At 44.3% G+C, this 16,843-nt stretch overlaps 1 protein-coding gene across 3 annotated transcripts in view; it reads right to left on the bottom strand.

The window, feature by feature from the left end:
- Window positions 1–14,688, bottom strand: part of FBXO21 (F-box protein 21) — a 47,774-nt gene extending 33,086 nt beyond the window's left edge. For 2 of the 3 annotated variants that reach the window (XM_049619272.1, XM_049619273.1), the window contains exons 1-6: window positions 14,409–14,688; window positions 13,421–13,556; window positions 11,001–11,095; window positions 3,909–4,030; window positions 801–947; window positions 361–497 (exon numbers count right to left, since the gene is read on the bottom strand). In XM_049619272.1, the coding sequence (XP_049475229.1) occupies window positions 361–497; window positions 801–947; window positions 3,909–4,030; window positions 11,001–11,095; window positions 13,421–13,556; window positions 14,409–14,647 (876 nt within the window). In that variant the 5' untranslated portion in view covers window positions 14,648–14,688. The other variant, XM_049619274.1, reaches the window with a different exon arrangement.
- Between the last annotated feature and the right edge of the window lie 2,155 nt (window positions 14,689–16,843).

Raw genomic sequence — 16,843 nt, 5'->3', positions numbered from 1 at the left:
ATAAAAACGAAGTATCAATTTGGCCAAAATGGCTGGCCAGATTTCTTCCAAAGCTTCTAGAAGCCAGTGTAGGAAAAAGATACGATTAGTTTCACAGTTTAGTGTTCATAAGACACAAATTAACTGAACAAAGTCAGAGAAATGTGTATTTCTAGACAGGAAATGATCAAGGGTTTTCACACAGAGGACACTATAAAGAAATAAAAATCCATAGCAATACCCTCACAGTGGAGGCAAAAGTGAGTTTCACTGGGCATTGAGAGATGAAAAGACCATGTATCTGTGCCCCAAACTATACAATTTATCAAAAATGAGCTTTCAAAAAGACATATGATTATGTTTTAATACACCCACATTTACCTGGTGCATGTATAAGTTTAGGGCATTATAGTAATCCATTCGGTTCCCCTTAAACTTCAGCTGGTCATAAAGGACGTAGTTCATGGCGTCCAGCACCTGGCTCTGGAGTTCTATCTCCATTATCATGGAGGATTCACCTGAAACACAGAGATCTACTCTGAGGACAGAAGCACTGGCAAGGCTGTGACCAGCATCCCAAACGACCTGTCACACGCAGACACTGGCAATGTCCTAACAATACTCAGTAGGTGCTGCCAGTCCAGGGTGGAGGAAAGAATATGAAGTTAAAGTCTTTCACATTTCCAAGTGAACATGTGGTTGTGTCATTAACTGCTTCTTTGGTGACATAATGGAAACATACTACAGAATTTCTCACATTAACCGATAGCTCTGCTAGGTTTTCTTTTGCAAATACAGTTGGATCCAAAGCAATTCCACACCTGCCTTGAAGGCCAAGCTGGGGTGGCGACTGTTCATGCCCCGGAGGGTTTTGCAGACCAGCTCTACGATGTTGTCAATCTGGGCCTGGATATCTTTGAGGCTGATGTCAGAGAGAGGATTGCAGTATTGGTCAATATATACAGCGCCTGAAAATAAACAGGAGTCACTGAATAAATTCCTATTTCTGCCCTCGTCCTATTAGTTGGTCACTCAGCACAGACACTTGGGGCCATCCTTCTTTCCACCACCTGCCAGATAAGCTTCATCTGTAGATGCCAGACCCTGCTGCTGATACATGGAAAAGGAGCAACCTTCTCACAACAAAGGAGTTCACACACTTTATTTTAAAAAAATAAAATAGGGGCGCCTGGGTGGATGGCTCAGTCAGTTGGGCGTCCGGCTTCGGCTCAGGTCATGATCTCACAGTTCGTGGGTTCCAGCCCCACGTCAGGCTCTGTGCTGACAGCTTGGAGCCTGGAGCCTGCTTCGGGTTCTGTGTCTCCCTCTCTCTCTGCTCTTCCCCAGTTTGCACCGTCTCTCCCTCTCTCAAAAATAAGTAATAAACATTAAAAAAATATATTTTTTTAAAATAAAAATAAACCAAACTCTCTCTCAAAGGTCATGGACTCAAGAAACCACGTGATATGCAGCATATTCCCATACTCTATTACAAAGAGGAATAAATGCTATAAAGGAGATCTTCCCAAGAACTCCGAACACTTAATGGCATAAGCCAGTTCCTTTACTTAAAAAAAAATTTAAAAAGCTGAAAGCCCTCACAATGACAGATTTCCACAAACTGTACCCCTCAAAGGTGAAATAGTAAATGAACTCTGGAGATAACTATTCCTCTGAATTACAGAAATAGTGACACTCAGGGGACCTGTAGCCAAAGACTTGTACAAAGTACACTGGAGACACGGTGTCTTGAAAATCACCTCTCTGCTCTTTATTACCTTGGGTCGTTTTCTTTTGATTTGTATGTATGTATGTATTTGTTTAGAATCACGTACGTATGTATGTATTTAGAATACTAGGCAGGCTCTGCCCTGGCAGCGTGGAGCCCAATGAAGGGCTCCACACAGGGCTCGAACCCACAAGTTGTGAGATCACGACCCCAGCTGAAGTCAAGAGTCAGACGCCTACATGACTGAGCCACCCAGGCGCCCCGACCTTAGGTCATTTTCTAGCCAGATGCCAAAGGGCTAACTTGATCATTTGGTTATAAGACAATTTCACTTGGGAAGCGGCAGTTATTGCTTTTTTTTTTAAGTCATTTAAATTCAATTTAGGATCTTGACCCGCTACTCAACATCCTAAAGGAGCTGAAGGCAGTGAACAAGAGTTGGGACCCCAGTGCTAATTTTGCCACTAGCCAGGGATTGGCTCCTGGGCTTCCTCGGGATGGAGTTTCCTCACCTGTTGGCTGCAGGATTTCTCCAAAGTCCATTCCATCCTAATGCTATGATTCCTAGACTTTGTTAATAGTTATCAGATTATTCTTGTCAGTCACCAAGAATCAAAACCTTGGAGCCAACTTCCTGCTCAATCACTTAAAAACTTTCAATGGCTACCCAGTGCCTACAGTACTGATTGGATGAGTTATGGAAAATCATGTTACTTTGTATTTGGAAGATGAAAAAGCAGCAATCCTCTCTATAAACAAGCTACAGAAAACACACCCTGTTAAACTGTTCCTGACTGTGGAATGAACAGCAGAGAGGGGGACTCTCAACTCCAGTACACATAGAAAATTCCAGGGTGATAAGGCTGTTTGATTTTAATCAACTGAAACAGATTTTTCACTTCCTTCTGGATATGAGACTTTTACACAATCAGTAAGAATCCACACTGGGCACCATGGAGTATGCAGTGGATCATAATAACGTTAAAGGACCAGGGACACAAGAAAGTTAATGATCAGTTGGAGAAAAATGCCCGCACCTGAAACAGACATTAACCATGGTCTACTAGTCAATGCTACTGCCTGCACCCCTCCCGAGGCAAGTAAAATCTGCACGCGTTGCAGTAGTCAGCAGAAGCTCAGCGGAAGTTACACAGGACCCGGAACTCTTGTGGGCAAGCAGGATTTGAGAGGGGGATACCACTAACGAAGATACAAAGCCAGGAGGGAGGACAACACTGGCCGGAGCAAAGGGTGTGTTTTGGAGAGTAATGGGGAAAAGCCTGGGGCTAGGGGAGGTCCGGATTACGGAAGGCACCAAAAAGCAACAACAAACAAAGGAAATCAGGTGGCCACTCGGAGTGGTGGAAAGGCCAGGTTTCAGGCTGGACTAGCACTAGGGGGTCAGAAGCCATGAGGCTCAGGGAAGCAAGTGCTACTCAGAAAGCTGCTGCTGGGAGAGCTGGTGACAGCCCGCACGACAACAGTAACAGAGCGGGGACATGACCACGGAAATGCTGGCAAGGAAGAAAACCGGCAAACTGGGTAAATTGTGGGGAGCAGGGAATGAAAGTGAACGGACAGGCGTATCTGTACTCCGTAACCATGACTTATGGGAGCGTTTGTGTGATACGCTAGGAATTTAAAGTAGTTAAAAGAAAAAATTAAGTCACATTTTGTTCTTGCCCGATTTAGCAGGAACAGAAAGTTATTCCCTTCACCGCGTCCGTCCACTCAACTTCTTCCTCCTCACTTCTCATTATGGACGAGCAGACTCACTGATGCGCGAGGGCATTTCATCCTCCTTAAACTCCAACCAGAGAGGTGAAGGGATCTGCATGAGGTCCCATGGAGACAAAACTGGATACATTTATTTCTGATTCGGAAATGACGCTTGAAAGCTTAGACAAACAGGGAATTTAACCTCATTAGCTAAAATATCAGCCTCGTGCTTTGAACTGGTGGTGCATCTTCAGAAGGCGCTGTCTTGCTTCAGCTGACGGCCAAATATTCTGGCAAAATCTGAGCTCTAGGGTGAGCAGTTCTGCCTACCTAAGTGATCAGACCACACAATCCCACCTCCAGAAGCCCACGCGGCCCGGCCCGGTCCACGTTTCCACTGCTCCACCCTTGGGGACGGTATCCACTACTGCTGAGAGCGACAACTTAGCTGCCTATTGGAAGATCATCGCTGAGATCTCACCTTCAAGGTACGATTCATAGTCATCAGGCTGCTGAAGAAATGCCTTTAGGTTATTTAAAATTTTCTGTTGGCGTAGGTAGTAAAGAATTTTTTTAGCGTAGTACTTCCAAGTCAGAGCTTTTCTGGAAAACAAACAAACAAGCCAATGAGAATCAAGACTCTATAAAAACCTCCGATTACTTTTTTTTTTTTTTTACTTCCCTTCACACTAATTACAGCATGTAAAGAGTCTACTTAACAAGAAGAATATAATTGGTTCATGACCACACAGCACTTGTTATCACAGAAGCAGACAACACAATTTAGGACTTTGCATCTGTAATGTAACACTGAATCAGTAGTGCTGAAATCCAAGAAACACTGACCTGCGTGGCTTCAGATTGACTAAAAGGAAATCCAAGAGAAACCCGAAAAGCTGGGGCTTTTCAGCTGGGGCTGAAAAGTTGGTCGAGGCTCAGGAGCTAGGGGTGAGGCGTCTGGAATCCTTTGCTGGCCGCTGGGCACCTGCCTCAGGGAACTCGGGCCCTGGGCGGCCGACCTTCTCTACGATCACGGCCATGGTGATCTCATCCAGTCTCATGGTTTCAAATATTGTTTCTGGCAGCCTTCAACTTATTTCCCAGAACACACTTCTCCTTACGTGCAACTGCTACTCCACATCCCCGCTCGGATATCCGGTGAGCTCCTGAAATGTCTCGGGTGAACGCGACTCGGCTGCTGCAGTCAGGCCGCAAACCTTGGGGCCACCCTGCCCTCCTTGGTGGCCTGCTCTCGCAGACCATTCCAGCCATCCACCAGAGCTATCAGTTCCATCTTCAACGTGTATCGGACAGGTGAACACTTCTCACTAGCTCATCTGCGTCCTCACTGAGCTTCCAGCTTCAAATCCTGCCCCTCCACACGGCAGCCAGAGCGCTTCAGTTAACATGTTAAGTCACGGCACAAAAATCCCGTACCCAAGTCTCCAGGGGTTTTCCACCTCGCTCAAAGTAAAAGCTCCAGTCCTAACGACGGTGCGTTAAACTCTTGCCCCATGAACTCTCTAACCTCATTTCCTGCTATTCCCCATCTCTGTCCGGCCTCCAGCCACACTGGCTTCCCTGCTGTGCCATCACGCTCGGTGATGCTCACCTGGGGCCTCAGCACTCTCAGGTCCTTGACTGGAAGGTTCGTTCCCTGGAGATTTGCAACCTCCACCCTCACCCCCTTTCAGGTTTTCATTCAAATGCCATTTTGAGTAAGGCCTTCTCCCCTCTCCCCGCTTCACCCTCTTGCCTGGTTAGTATCTGTCTAGAGCCCCCTCTCCTCTTCTAATGTACTAAATCATCTTACTAGGTTAGTGACTCTCTCCCCCACTGGAAGGTAAGCCCCACAGACGCAGTGCTTTCTGTGTCGTTCACCGCTGTATCCTCAGTGCCTGGGATAGGTCTGGCACACAGCAGAAGCTCAATAAATACTTGCTAGTGGATGAGATACTTCACCAGACATACCAAATGCACATGGGGATCATGGGAAACAGGGTGACAGCGATTACTTTATCTGCGTGACTTCAGAAATAAAGGCCTCTCACTCTTCAGTTAGTAAATGACCGTCAGCAGAGCTAGGTTCCACCAGCCTTTTAACCTTTGAGTTGTAAAGTGTGTCAATCTAGAAAAGTGCATGAAACAAGTAAGCAGCTTAATGCATTAGTATAAGGCAAACAACCCTGTATCCACCACTCAGGCCGAGAAACTTTGCAGACACCCCAGAAGTACTCCAAGACCCTCTCCTCCCATCCACAGCAATCACAACCCGCACCTCCATGCTCATCACTGCCTCACCAAACGTACAGCCCTAAACTCTCTAGCCAGTTTTGAGGTCTTTCAAGTCCCTTAATCCACAGGATCCCCTCCATCTTTTCTGTCCCTTGCACTTTATTTGCTGAAGAAACCTGGTTGTGTGACCTGAATTTCCCAGTCTGGAATCTGCTGACTGCATCCACAAGGTATAGTTTCACATGCTCTTCTGTCTTCTGAATTCCCTGCAAATTGGATGTAGAGGCTTGATCAGATTCAGATTCTGTTTATTTGGCAAGGAAGTCCTTCCATCAGGAGGCAATCGCGCCTTGGCTGTCTCTTTGGTGACGTTAGCAGCCACCGCTCCTCAGTGCCCAGGTCTGTTAATTCGTTAGAGGTCGCAAAGTGGCGATATTCTAATTCCACCATCCCTTCTTCATTTATTAGCCAGAGTATTTCTATAAGGAATAATTTCCTCTCATCTACTATTTGGCTCCCCCAACGGCACAATATATAGGAAAGGCAGGATAAATGCTCATGTCTTTCCTTTTACTGTTTTTCAAAATAATAATAATTTGGATTTCTGTTACCCTCCAGAGGTGAACAATTAGTTGTTGCTAAGTATTATTATGAACTAGCGGAGCTAAAGGCAGTTGGTGTGTTTCAACCCATTCCAGTTATTATCCACGCTACTGCTCAAATCCTATCTCTGGCCAATGGAAGCCTCTCCACGTTGGTCCCTGAACACTTACAACATGAAATATTGGTACTTCTCCTGATACCTGGTTCCAGGCTTTCAAGATTCTCCAGCCTGATCTTTTACAATTCCTGTATAAGACCTAGAATCAGCCCTTTCCCCAAAACCCTGGCTTCTTTTGATGGGAAATGGTATATTAAGACCACTGTCTGACTACTAGGGATCATCATTTCTACTAGGCTGGTTGTTGTTTCTGAACCTTTTCAATGGATAGAAATAATAAATCTCATGTATCTATGTGTGTATACACACACACACACGCATACACCTACATTATTTTTAAATATACATCAGGAATTCATACTGACACTTCTAAATCAAATTCAGAACTATACAGTTTTTACCAGTTTCTATTCTGTATCTATAGCTTTCTTTCTTCCAGGAATACTCTACTTATCCAGGATACCAGAGATGACTTAGAATATCACCTAGTTACTCGTCTGCTTTATTCCACATCTCTCTTAGAAACATACATATACCAAGCCTCAGAATAACGAGACCAATATATTTATCACCTTGATGAGTACTGAAAAGAGCTAAATTTATTTTGCTTACATTCTGCCCTATTCTCTGCTCAGCTTTTTAAACAGTTGTACTACATCTATATTAAAAGGGTTTACGGCCATTACATACAATACCTTCTACCCTATTAACTGTCACTTGGATGTAATCCTACAAATAAATACGGATTTGATGGTCACCATTAGTCCTTGTGTCAGTGTCTCTCTGGTTGTTTTGGTTGTCTGACACTGTCCTATTTTCTAGAACATTTCTCATGAAGGGCTCAAAAGTCCCTGAGTCCTTGCAAGTTGGTAAGTTTGGGTCTGCAGTCTTTATACTTGGAAGTCAGTTTGGCTGGATATAAAAATCCTTGGCTGACATTTTTGATCCTTGAGCATCTTAAATATGTTATTGTTTTTTCCTCTGACACAGAGCAGTTGTTGAAAAGTCTGATGATATTCTGATTTTCTTTCCCTTGTAAGTGACTTCATCTTTTTTGCTTGGATGCCCAAAGGACTTTTCTTTTAAAATCCAGTAGGTTTACTGAAATGTTTCAGTGATGGTCACTCTGGGTCATTTTCTCAAGTACAGTGTATGCCATTTTTAATATGTTGTTTCAAATCTTTATTGAAGATGTACTCTTTTTAAAGACCACACAGAACACCATAAAAGCAAAATATTTTCAAATATCCAGAGATTAATGCTTTAGCATTTTTGGAAAACTATCCTTCTTCCTTTTTATACTTTCTGTATTTGCACAATAAGCATTTGCCGGGAATGAAAACAAACAGGCTCCTTCAAGAATACCCAAAATATTTACAAATGTAAAGTATCCCAAAATATTTACAAACGTGAGCATATTCCCTGTCATTTAAAAACAACCCTGTTTTAGGCTCAAATTATGTCAGGCCAAGGGGTGACATATCTATGACATTTACTTCTAAAAAGATGATAACACTATACTTTTTTTTTTAATTAAAAAAAATTTTTTTTAATATTTATTTTTGAAGGAGAAAGAGACAGCATGTGAGCAGGGGATGGACAGAGAGTGGGAGACACAGAATCCAAAGCAGGCTTCAGGCTCTGAGTTGTCAGCACAGACCTTGATGTGGGGCTCGAACCCATGAGCTGTGATCATGACCTGAGCTGGTCAGACACTTAACTGACTAAGCCACCCAGGTGCCCCAACAGTATACTTTTTAATTGGCTGTGCCTATTTAGTCATTTTGCCAACGAGAGAGGTGAAAAAAGCAATATTTTGTTACTACTTAACATTTCTGTGAAGAGTAAATTTAAAGATCTACATGATTCTCAGCTACTTGGATTTGCTCTTTTCTGAATGTCCTCCTCCTTTGTACATTTTTCAATTTCCTCTTAAAAATTTTAAGAATTCTATTGGCTTTCTTTACAGTTTCTTTGCTCATAGGGAAGTTTATTTCTTATTGAAAAACCCTTTGTCTATATTCTTGTACTGCTTTTGTATTATCAGTCTTGGTTAGGTAGGTCTCCCTAGATTGGACACGAAGTCTATTTAATTGAGGGATTTTCATTGTGATAACTTTTAAATTTAGGTAATTTAATCTTGTGGAACTTAATTTTGCTACATGATGTTCTAATTTCTTCCAGATGAATATTCAGTTACCTCCAATACTATTTATTAAATATGCCATCTTTCCCCCTCTGACTTTAAATAGATTATCTTCTATGCTGGGACCTGTTTCTGAATTATTATCACTGATGTCGCTCTCAACTTTCATTTAAACATTATATTGTTTTGATTACAGCTAGCTTTATCATATGCCCTATCATCTAGTGATGCAAGTCTTACATCGTGATTATTTAAAAATTGTTTTTTCTGGCTTTTCTAGTGAATTTATTGTTCTCAATATATTTTATGCCAATATTATCCAATTAAAACACACACAAAAAAAAACTCCTGTCCCCAAACTCTTTTTGGAACTGAAATGGAATGGCACTAGGGTTATGTGTTAATTTTAGAAGAACTGACATTTTTGTGATAATAAGTCTCCCCACCCAAGGACACGCTATCTTTTATGTTTTTCAATAACATTCTATAGCCTGACCTGGGACACTCATTCCTACGAGCCTATTACTTAGAAATGACACCACGAAAAACATCACCCTCCCCAGGAACATAAGATGGAGAAGGTAGTGGTTATTCATCGATAGCAGGGTAGTTAAATAAACTGTGGTACATACTGTAAACAGTAAACGGCTGTTAATAAAATGAATCAAATCAGTTGATTAGATTTCCACAAGGTAATGCTGAATGAGAAAAAAAAAGATACAGGAAAGTACCTATTTAATGATCACAATTTTGTGAAATAACGACGTGCTCCCATCCCCACGTATGTCGATGCATATTGGCATGAGGAACACAACCTAAGTTGGCAACCTAAGTTAATTACAGGGGCGGGGCTGGGAAACCAACACAAATGGAGGGAGTAAGGAGGAAGGGAGAAACAGCATAAGCAAAAAGAAACAAAGTCTGCACTCAACATCAAATCAAAACTAAAACAACTTGGAGCGCCTGGGTGGCTCAGTCGGTTGAGCCTCCGACTTCGGCTCAGGGCATGGTCTCGCAGTTTGTAAGTTCAAGCCCCGTGTCGGGCTCTGTGCTAACAAACAGCTCAGAGCCTGGAACCTGCTTCGGATTCTGTGTGTGTCTCTCTCTCCCCGTCCCCTGCTCATGCTCTGCCTCTCTCTCTCAAGGACGAATAAATGTTAAAAAAAAATTAAAAGATAACTAATAAACTTAGTATATATGTTACATTTATGTATTTTAAAGTATATGCGGGGTGCCTGGGTGGCGCAGTCGGTTAAGCGTCCGATTTCAGCCAGGTCACGATCTCGCGGTCTGTGAGTTCGAGCCCCGCGTCAGGCTCTGGGCTGATGGCTCGGAGCCTGGAGCCTGTTTCCGATTCTGTGTCTCCCTCTCTCTCTGCCCCTCCCCCGTTCATGCTCTGTCTCTCTCTGTCCCAAAAATAAATTAAAAAAAAAAAAAAAAAAAAAAAAAACGTTGGAAAAAAAAAAAATAAAGTATATGCATACATATGTAAAAAAGACAGCCAGCTTTTATTTTTAAGGCTGCACAATGCTGACTATTAGATCATACTTTAATTCATTTATAGATAAACCAAAATAGAAACGGAAAAATGACCTCTGCATCTGAACTCATCCAAGGCCTAGAATAGTGGCACATCTTACCTCTCCCCTACAGTTGTTCCACTGATAGACATTTCTCTCTCCTAAATCCCTTTAAAAACAAGAAGAATACCTTACTTCTTGTTTGTGAGACATATCACAATGAGCTCTCTTAAGGAAGATGCTAAGCTATGTTTCTACCTTCCATCACTAATAGTTTCCAAACTGTTAGAGCAGAAAACCTTTTCCACAGGTATGTTACACTGGAAGCCAAGTCATCTTTTTAGGTAAATTGGAAATTAACCTTCACAGCAGAAAATAGAAGGCATAAAAATTTGTAAGCAACAACCAAGAGATGATGGATTCTTCTTGATCAGGAGACATAAAAGAAGGACTCAACCAGATACCTAGAATGTTCATAGCCAAAGTAAGATGACTTCTTACCCAAATTCAGAAATTGTTAAAAAAAAAAAAAAAAAAAAATCATCCATTAAGAATGCCTAAGAAATTAAAAAAAAAAAAAAATCAACCCATAACAGACAAATTCAGTGATGGTGGATGGAGAGGTCATAATAAAGGAAGGGTAGTTTATATTACTAAATGGCATAACAGATACAAGTTCCCAGAGCCCCGTATGTGACCTACAGTGGGAACAAATACACATTCTCTTTTCTTCCCAAAAAGATTTTTGTAAGGTTTATTTAAATATCAATTGTCTCAGTGTATTTATATTATTTACACAGAATTTTTCAAAAATATAATTACAGCAAGACATGAAAGATTTGGAAGCACATGTCCCAGGGCTCGGCCACATACAAATTACAGCAGTTAATTCTGGGCATTATTATTAGAACAAACAAACAAAAAACAATCCCTGCTAAAACTATGACTTACCTTCCTTCCATATTTAGGATACACACCAGTTCATCCTCAAAAAATATCTCTGGTCCCTCAAGATTCTCTATGTCACTAAAACCATTACAAGGGACCTATGAAGAAGACATATACAAACAGGCCTCAGTCACAGGCAACAGTGCTGTCACTCTCCTACACAAATCTGAGATACAAAGGTGCTCATGTTCATGGCAGTGGTAACTGCTATCCTACGCTATCTTGTACCACTCACCATGGCTGGAAAGTAATGTCCAGTATCAATAAGTTGTTCAGATTTTATTGTCAACTGTGCATTAATTATATTTTCATAGTCTGTAGCTTCAGTATCATAATTCACAATGATTTCATGCAATTTGTGAGGCAGTCAAGTAGGAGCAGAGACCCAGAGAGAGAAGTCTAGTACTTTGGGCAAGTAACTCAACTCACTGGGCCTATTTTCTCCTCTGTAAATTTAGGTGATGGTACCAATGAGCTTTAAAATTCTATTAATTCTTCCACTTTTTTTTTAACACTTTTTTTTTTTTAACATTTTTTTATTTTTTTGAGAGACAGAGCATGAGAAGGGGAGGGGCAGAGAAAAGGGGGGAGACACAGAACCTGAAGCAGGCTCCAGGCTCTGAGCTGTCAGCACAGAGCCCGATGCGGAGCTCCAACTCATGAGCCGAGCCGTGAGATCATGACCTGAGCTGAAGTCGGACGCTTAACTGACTGAGCCACCCAGGCGCCCCCCACTTGGTTTTAAAAGTAGCCAGGAAATTTCATGTCAACCTGTGTGCATGCAGAGAACACAGGAATAGAAAGGTCCTGAGCCAAAGTAATCATTCGCCCACTGATCAATCTTAAGTACATTCCTACTGTGTTCAAAGTCTTTGACATACTTCTAATTAGGCAGTGGTACAGGGAAAGAGGGAGCTAAGGAAGAAACATAACAATTCATCATTATTGGACAAACACACAGGCTGTTAAAAATGCACACAAAACCAGTTGGACTAGAAGTAGGAGCTGCAAACCAGCAGCCCATGACAAAGTGCATCAAATATATCTAGCACCCATAAACAATTTGTACCAGTTTTTAAAATATGGTATGAATGCTTTCAGCCAGGACATGGCTCATCCAGAACATAAACTATGCATCCTAATATCAACGAACGTTTATTTATAGAAATGAATTATACTGGGGAGTATCTAGTTTTATTCTCCACAGAAGAATAAGTTCAAATTTGTCCCAAGTTCAAATTTTCCCCTTCAAAACTTGAAAAGCCTTGAAAACACTCTGCATGTATGAACCCTATGAAGTAATATTAATTAACATTAGAAAACAGGAATTGATCGGGGTGCTTTGCTGGCTCAGTCGGTAGAGCATGCAACTCTTGATCCTGGGGTTGTAAATTCAAGCCCCATATAGAGTGTAGAGATTACTTAAAAATAAAATCTTGAAAGAAAGAAAGAAGAAAGAAAGAAAGAAAGAAAGAAGAAAAGAGGAATTACTCTTCGGTAGACCATGATAGTAAAATAAATCAGGGGTGCCTGGCTGGCTCATTTGGTAGAGCATGTGACTCTTGATCTCAGGGGTCATGAGTTCAAGCCTCCCATTGGGCGTACAGTTTACTTAAAAAAAAAAAAACAAAAAAAAACAAAAAAAACCCAAAAATAAATAAATCAGACTGGCTCTACTTCCAGACCTCCCCCCAACCCCTGTACTAAGAAAGAAATTTAAAAGATTAGTGTGAACTACTTCCCAGAGTTACAAAAAGAACCAGGACCTGATACAGAAATTCTGAGACACTTTGTGGCAAAACACAAACAACAAAACCCCCTGCATTCCAGCAATATTAGGAAAAACAACAAAGACACAAAAACTTTTCGGGGATAACGATATGTAATGTAAGATAATTTAGCTGAGGGAATAATAATTCTGACTTACAGATCGCTTCTAATCCTCTGCTACCCTAACAAATAGTGCTATTCACCACGGGTTAGAATCTTCAAAGCCACAGAGAAGAAAAACTGTATTAATTTCGCCAACCCTTCCGGGAAAACTACTGGGTGAAATCTGTACAGCGGTTCAATCACTGATGATTCCCCAACTCAAGGGGAGGCTCCGAAAAATAGGTTTAACCCCCTTGCAGGGAAAGAATGCTGATCTGGATTCCCTCTACATTGTGCGGCAGTTCCGTCCCTCCCCCTCCAGCCCCATTCTCTCGCTGGCTTTAGAAAAGTAAAGCTGGCAGGGACAAATGGCTTCGTGTTGTTGGATAGGAGGAAAAGGACACAATGACTCTTGCGGCCATCTAAGTGAGTAAGGGATCGTGAGGACTGAAAAACGGATACGGAAAAGAGCTGGATGAGCTACAGCCTCCAGACCCAGACACATGCACCACAGTAGGCAAAAGCCGGGAGCTACATCAACAGATCCTTACGTGCTCTGAAAAGAACCTCTTTGAGAAGGAGGCTACGATCTTCCGGGCTTCTAACCCAGCTTTCTGCCGAACTTTATACTCCTCCAACCAATTGACGTAGTCGGTGGGGCTGTAGTGTTTCATAAGGGAAGGCCACCTACAAGGAGAGAAACACCCCCTCAGCTTCACAGAGACTCAAAGGCAGCCTTGAGACACAGGGAAAGAGCAGTATGCTTTAGCGGCACTAGGGGCCCTGGCGATGGACCCAGTTCAAATCTCCACCCGGCACGCACGCACTCGCTCGCGGCGTGACCTTGGCGTAGCAGTAGGAATGCTGTGTCTCCGCTCCCCATCTATAAAATGGGGCCAGTTGCAGCAACAATAACAGTGACGACAAGGGCTGCTAACATTTCCTGCGCGCCTCCCAAGAGCCGGGCCCCGCGTAAATGCTCCTTACACATCATCTCATTTAATAACTAGCAGCAAAAGGTAGGTCTAATTATCACCGCCTAAAGTCGATGCATGAGGCTCAAAAGGAAGGGAAGTCGCTACCCCGCAAGGTCACACGGCGAGTGTGCCAGGGCCAGATTTTTCCGCGGTCCCACATCGAAATCTGTGCTCTCCGCCCGCAAGCAGGGGATGCTGCGTCCGCTTCCTCCAAGGGCTGTTAAGATCATTGCATCGCCGGATCCATGTAAACATTTTAACTCGGAGTCGGGCACAAAGAAGCGCGCGGGATGGATCAGCAGGGATCCTACCGTCGTGACCCTCTAAGGCGGGCCCGGCTGCCGGGCGCTTCCCGATGCGCAATTTGGGCAGCGGCGTGGACCCGAGGGGCCCGGGGAGCCGGCGGCCTGGAGGCCTTTGTCTGTCGGTCCGCGGGCAGGGGTCCGGGGGTGGCCTCCGGGGAGGGGTCCGCGCGCGAGCGGGGAGGCGGCGGCGCGGGCCGGCCAGGCCCGGGCCCAGGGGGCGCAGGGCGGGGGCGCGGGCGGCGGGGCGGCCGGCTCACCTCACCCGGAACTGCTCCTTCCACACCTTCCCGCTACTCTGGCACAGCTCGCGCAGCCGCCGGCAGGTGCTGGAGACGCGGCCGATGTCGGCGGCCGTCAGCGAGCCGCTGCACAGGATGTACTCCAGCACCTCGCCGGGCAGGTTGACGAGGCAGCTGAGGCCCGCCGCCTCGGGCGCGGCCTCCTCCGCCAGCGCCGGCACCACCTCCATCGCGCTGTCGACCGCTGCCGCCGCCATCTTGTCCGCGTACCTGGGCCCGCCGCGCGCGCGCGCCAGGGCCCTCCGCTTCGCCCCCCCCCCCCCCCCCCCGGGGGGCCGGCCCCCCGCGCCCCCCCCCCCCCCCCCGGGCCCCCCCCCCCCCCCCCCCCCCCCCCCGCCCGCGACGCGGGCCACGGCTGACCCAGGGAAACCCGTTCTTACAAACCAGCTGTGCTGTGGGCCCTGCGGCTGCGAACCAGCGATCAAAGCAGATTCCCTTTTTGATTATGTGTCCGGAGCGCTTCCTGTGCATGAGCTCATCAGATCTTCCCAATAACCCTACCAACTTTTATCTCCTTGAGTTACAGATGGGGAAACTGAGCTTCAGGGAGATAAACGGACTTACTCAGAATCCCGTGTCCTAGATGTTAATTCAGATCCGCTTGGCTTGTGCTTGACTGTGCTCTAAACCAGTATGCCGTAATAACAGCTAATTTAATATTCTTGAGAGGGTACCGTGCCAAGCATTTTACAGGTTCTTTCTCCTTATTCGAGCCCTCTGTGTTACATACTGTAATGATACCCATTCTAGTATCATTAAGGAAATAATAAGGAATAAGGAAAATAAGGCTCATAAAGGTGGGAGCCACTGGTTCAAAGTCACAGACACAAAAAATGGTAGAGCCTGGGTTTGAACGCTCAAAGCAGGAATTGCCACCCACGTGTGGGTGAGCACTCTTTTTTGGTGCCTGTGCCTATTATTACCATTACTATTACTAACCCAGGTCCTGTGCTGTGTTCCCTGGAGATACAGATGTGAGTAAGATGCTGTCTTTGCCTCCCAGGAGTTCGAAGCCAGTTGGGTGGGTGAGTGGGGGGGAGGGGGGGCACACAGGCATAGAACGATTTGTTGTCAGTACTTAGAGGCTCAACAAGGTAGCCCCCACCCCAGTTTGGAAATCAGAATGCCCTGGAAGTAATAAAGTTATAAAGTTAACTCTCAGTGGATGGTGAGCCATCCATAGCTCCCTACTGCCCTTAGAAATGAATCTGAAATCTCTAACATTGTTGCAAAGGGATAGACCCCTGTCTACCTCTCCTTGCCTATCTGAAGCCATTCTCTCCCTCACTAGCCATGCCCCAGCCAGCCTGGTCTCTTTCCTTCCACTTCTGGCCTTCACATGTATGCTGGCCCCACTGCCTAGAATATACTTTGTGCTAGAATGTCTTCCTTTGAGCTACTCCTTCTCTTCCTCCAGGCCTTAGCTTAACCTCTCCAGATGACATTTCTTCCCTCACCTCAGCCCCACTGCCCCAGGTATGATTCCTTCCCAGGATTTTTCAGTCTTATCATTACTTAATTAATTTATAACTATCCAACCTTTGTCTTTCCTGCTAGATCAAAAGCAACTTCAGCATCGGAACAGCACTTGATCACCTGTGGGTGCCCAGTGACGTGGCCCAGACCCTACACATAGTCGATCCTCAATAATTGTCTATCATTTGCAATTGTCTAACGAGCTGTTTAGCTCGAACAGGTCAGACTTTCTGAGGGGCAGCTTCTTATCTGTAAAATGGGGATAATAATAAGAATGGGACTGTCAACAGAATTAAATGAGTACATTGAGGTAAAGTGCATAGAACAGTGCCCGACACAGGGAAAGTACTGGATGAAAGTATGTTATAGAGGAATGGGGAGAAACTGTTCCAATATTTTGGAACTGGATAGAGGTGGTGGTTGAACATTGTGAATGTACTAACTGCCACTGAGTAGTTCATTTTTAAATGTTTAGTTTTAGGGGCACCTGCCTGGCTGGTCTCAGGGTTGTGAGTTAGAGCCCCACGTGGGGTGTAGAGCTCACTTAAAAAAAAATAAAATGTTTAATTTTATGTCGTGTGAATTTCACCTCAATACATTTGTTCAAAAGTGTGTTACTGATTGTATTCGTTTGCTAAAGCACTGTAACAAAGCACCCCAGAGTGAGTGGCTTCACAGAAATGTATTTTTCCATGGTTCTAGAGGCCAGAAGTCTGAGTTCAAGGTGTGGGCAGGGTGGCCTTCTTCTGAGGCTTGTCTCCATGGCTCGGGGATGGCCGTCTTCTCCCTCTGTCCTCACGTGGTCTTCCCTGTGCGTGTGTCTGTGTCCTAGTCTCCTCTTAGAAGGACACCAGTCTTGTTCGATTAGGGGCCATCCTAATGACCTCATTTTAACTCAATTACCTCTTTTTTTTTTT

This window comes from Panthera uncia, assembly GCF_023721935.1.
Source record: "Panthera uncia isolate 11264 chromosome D3 unlocalized genomic scaffold, Puncia_PCG_1.0 HiC_scaffold_8, whole genome shotgun sequence".
In the NCBI taxonomy this organism is placed as follows: domain Eukaryota; kingdom Metazoa; phylum Chordata; class Mammalia; order Carnivora; family Felidae; genus Panthera; species Panthera uncia.
This window is presented reverse-complemented; position numbering and strand designations above follow the sequence as displayed.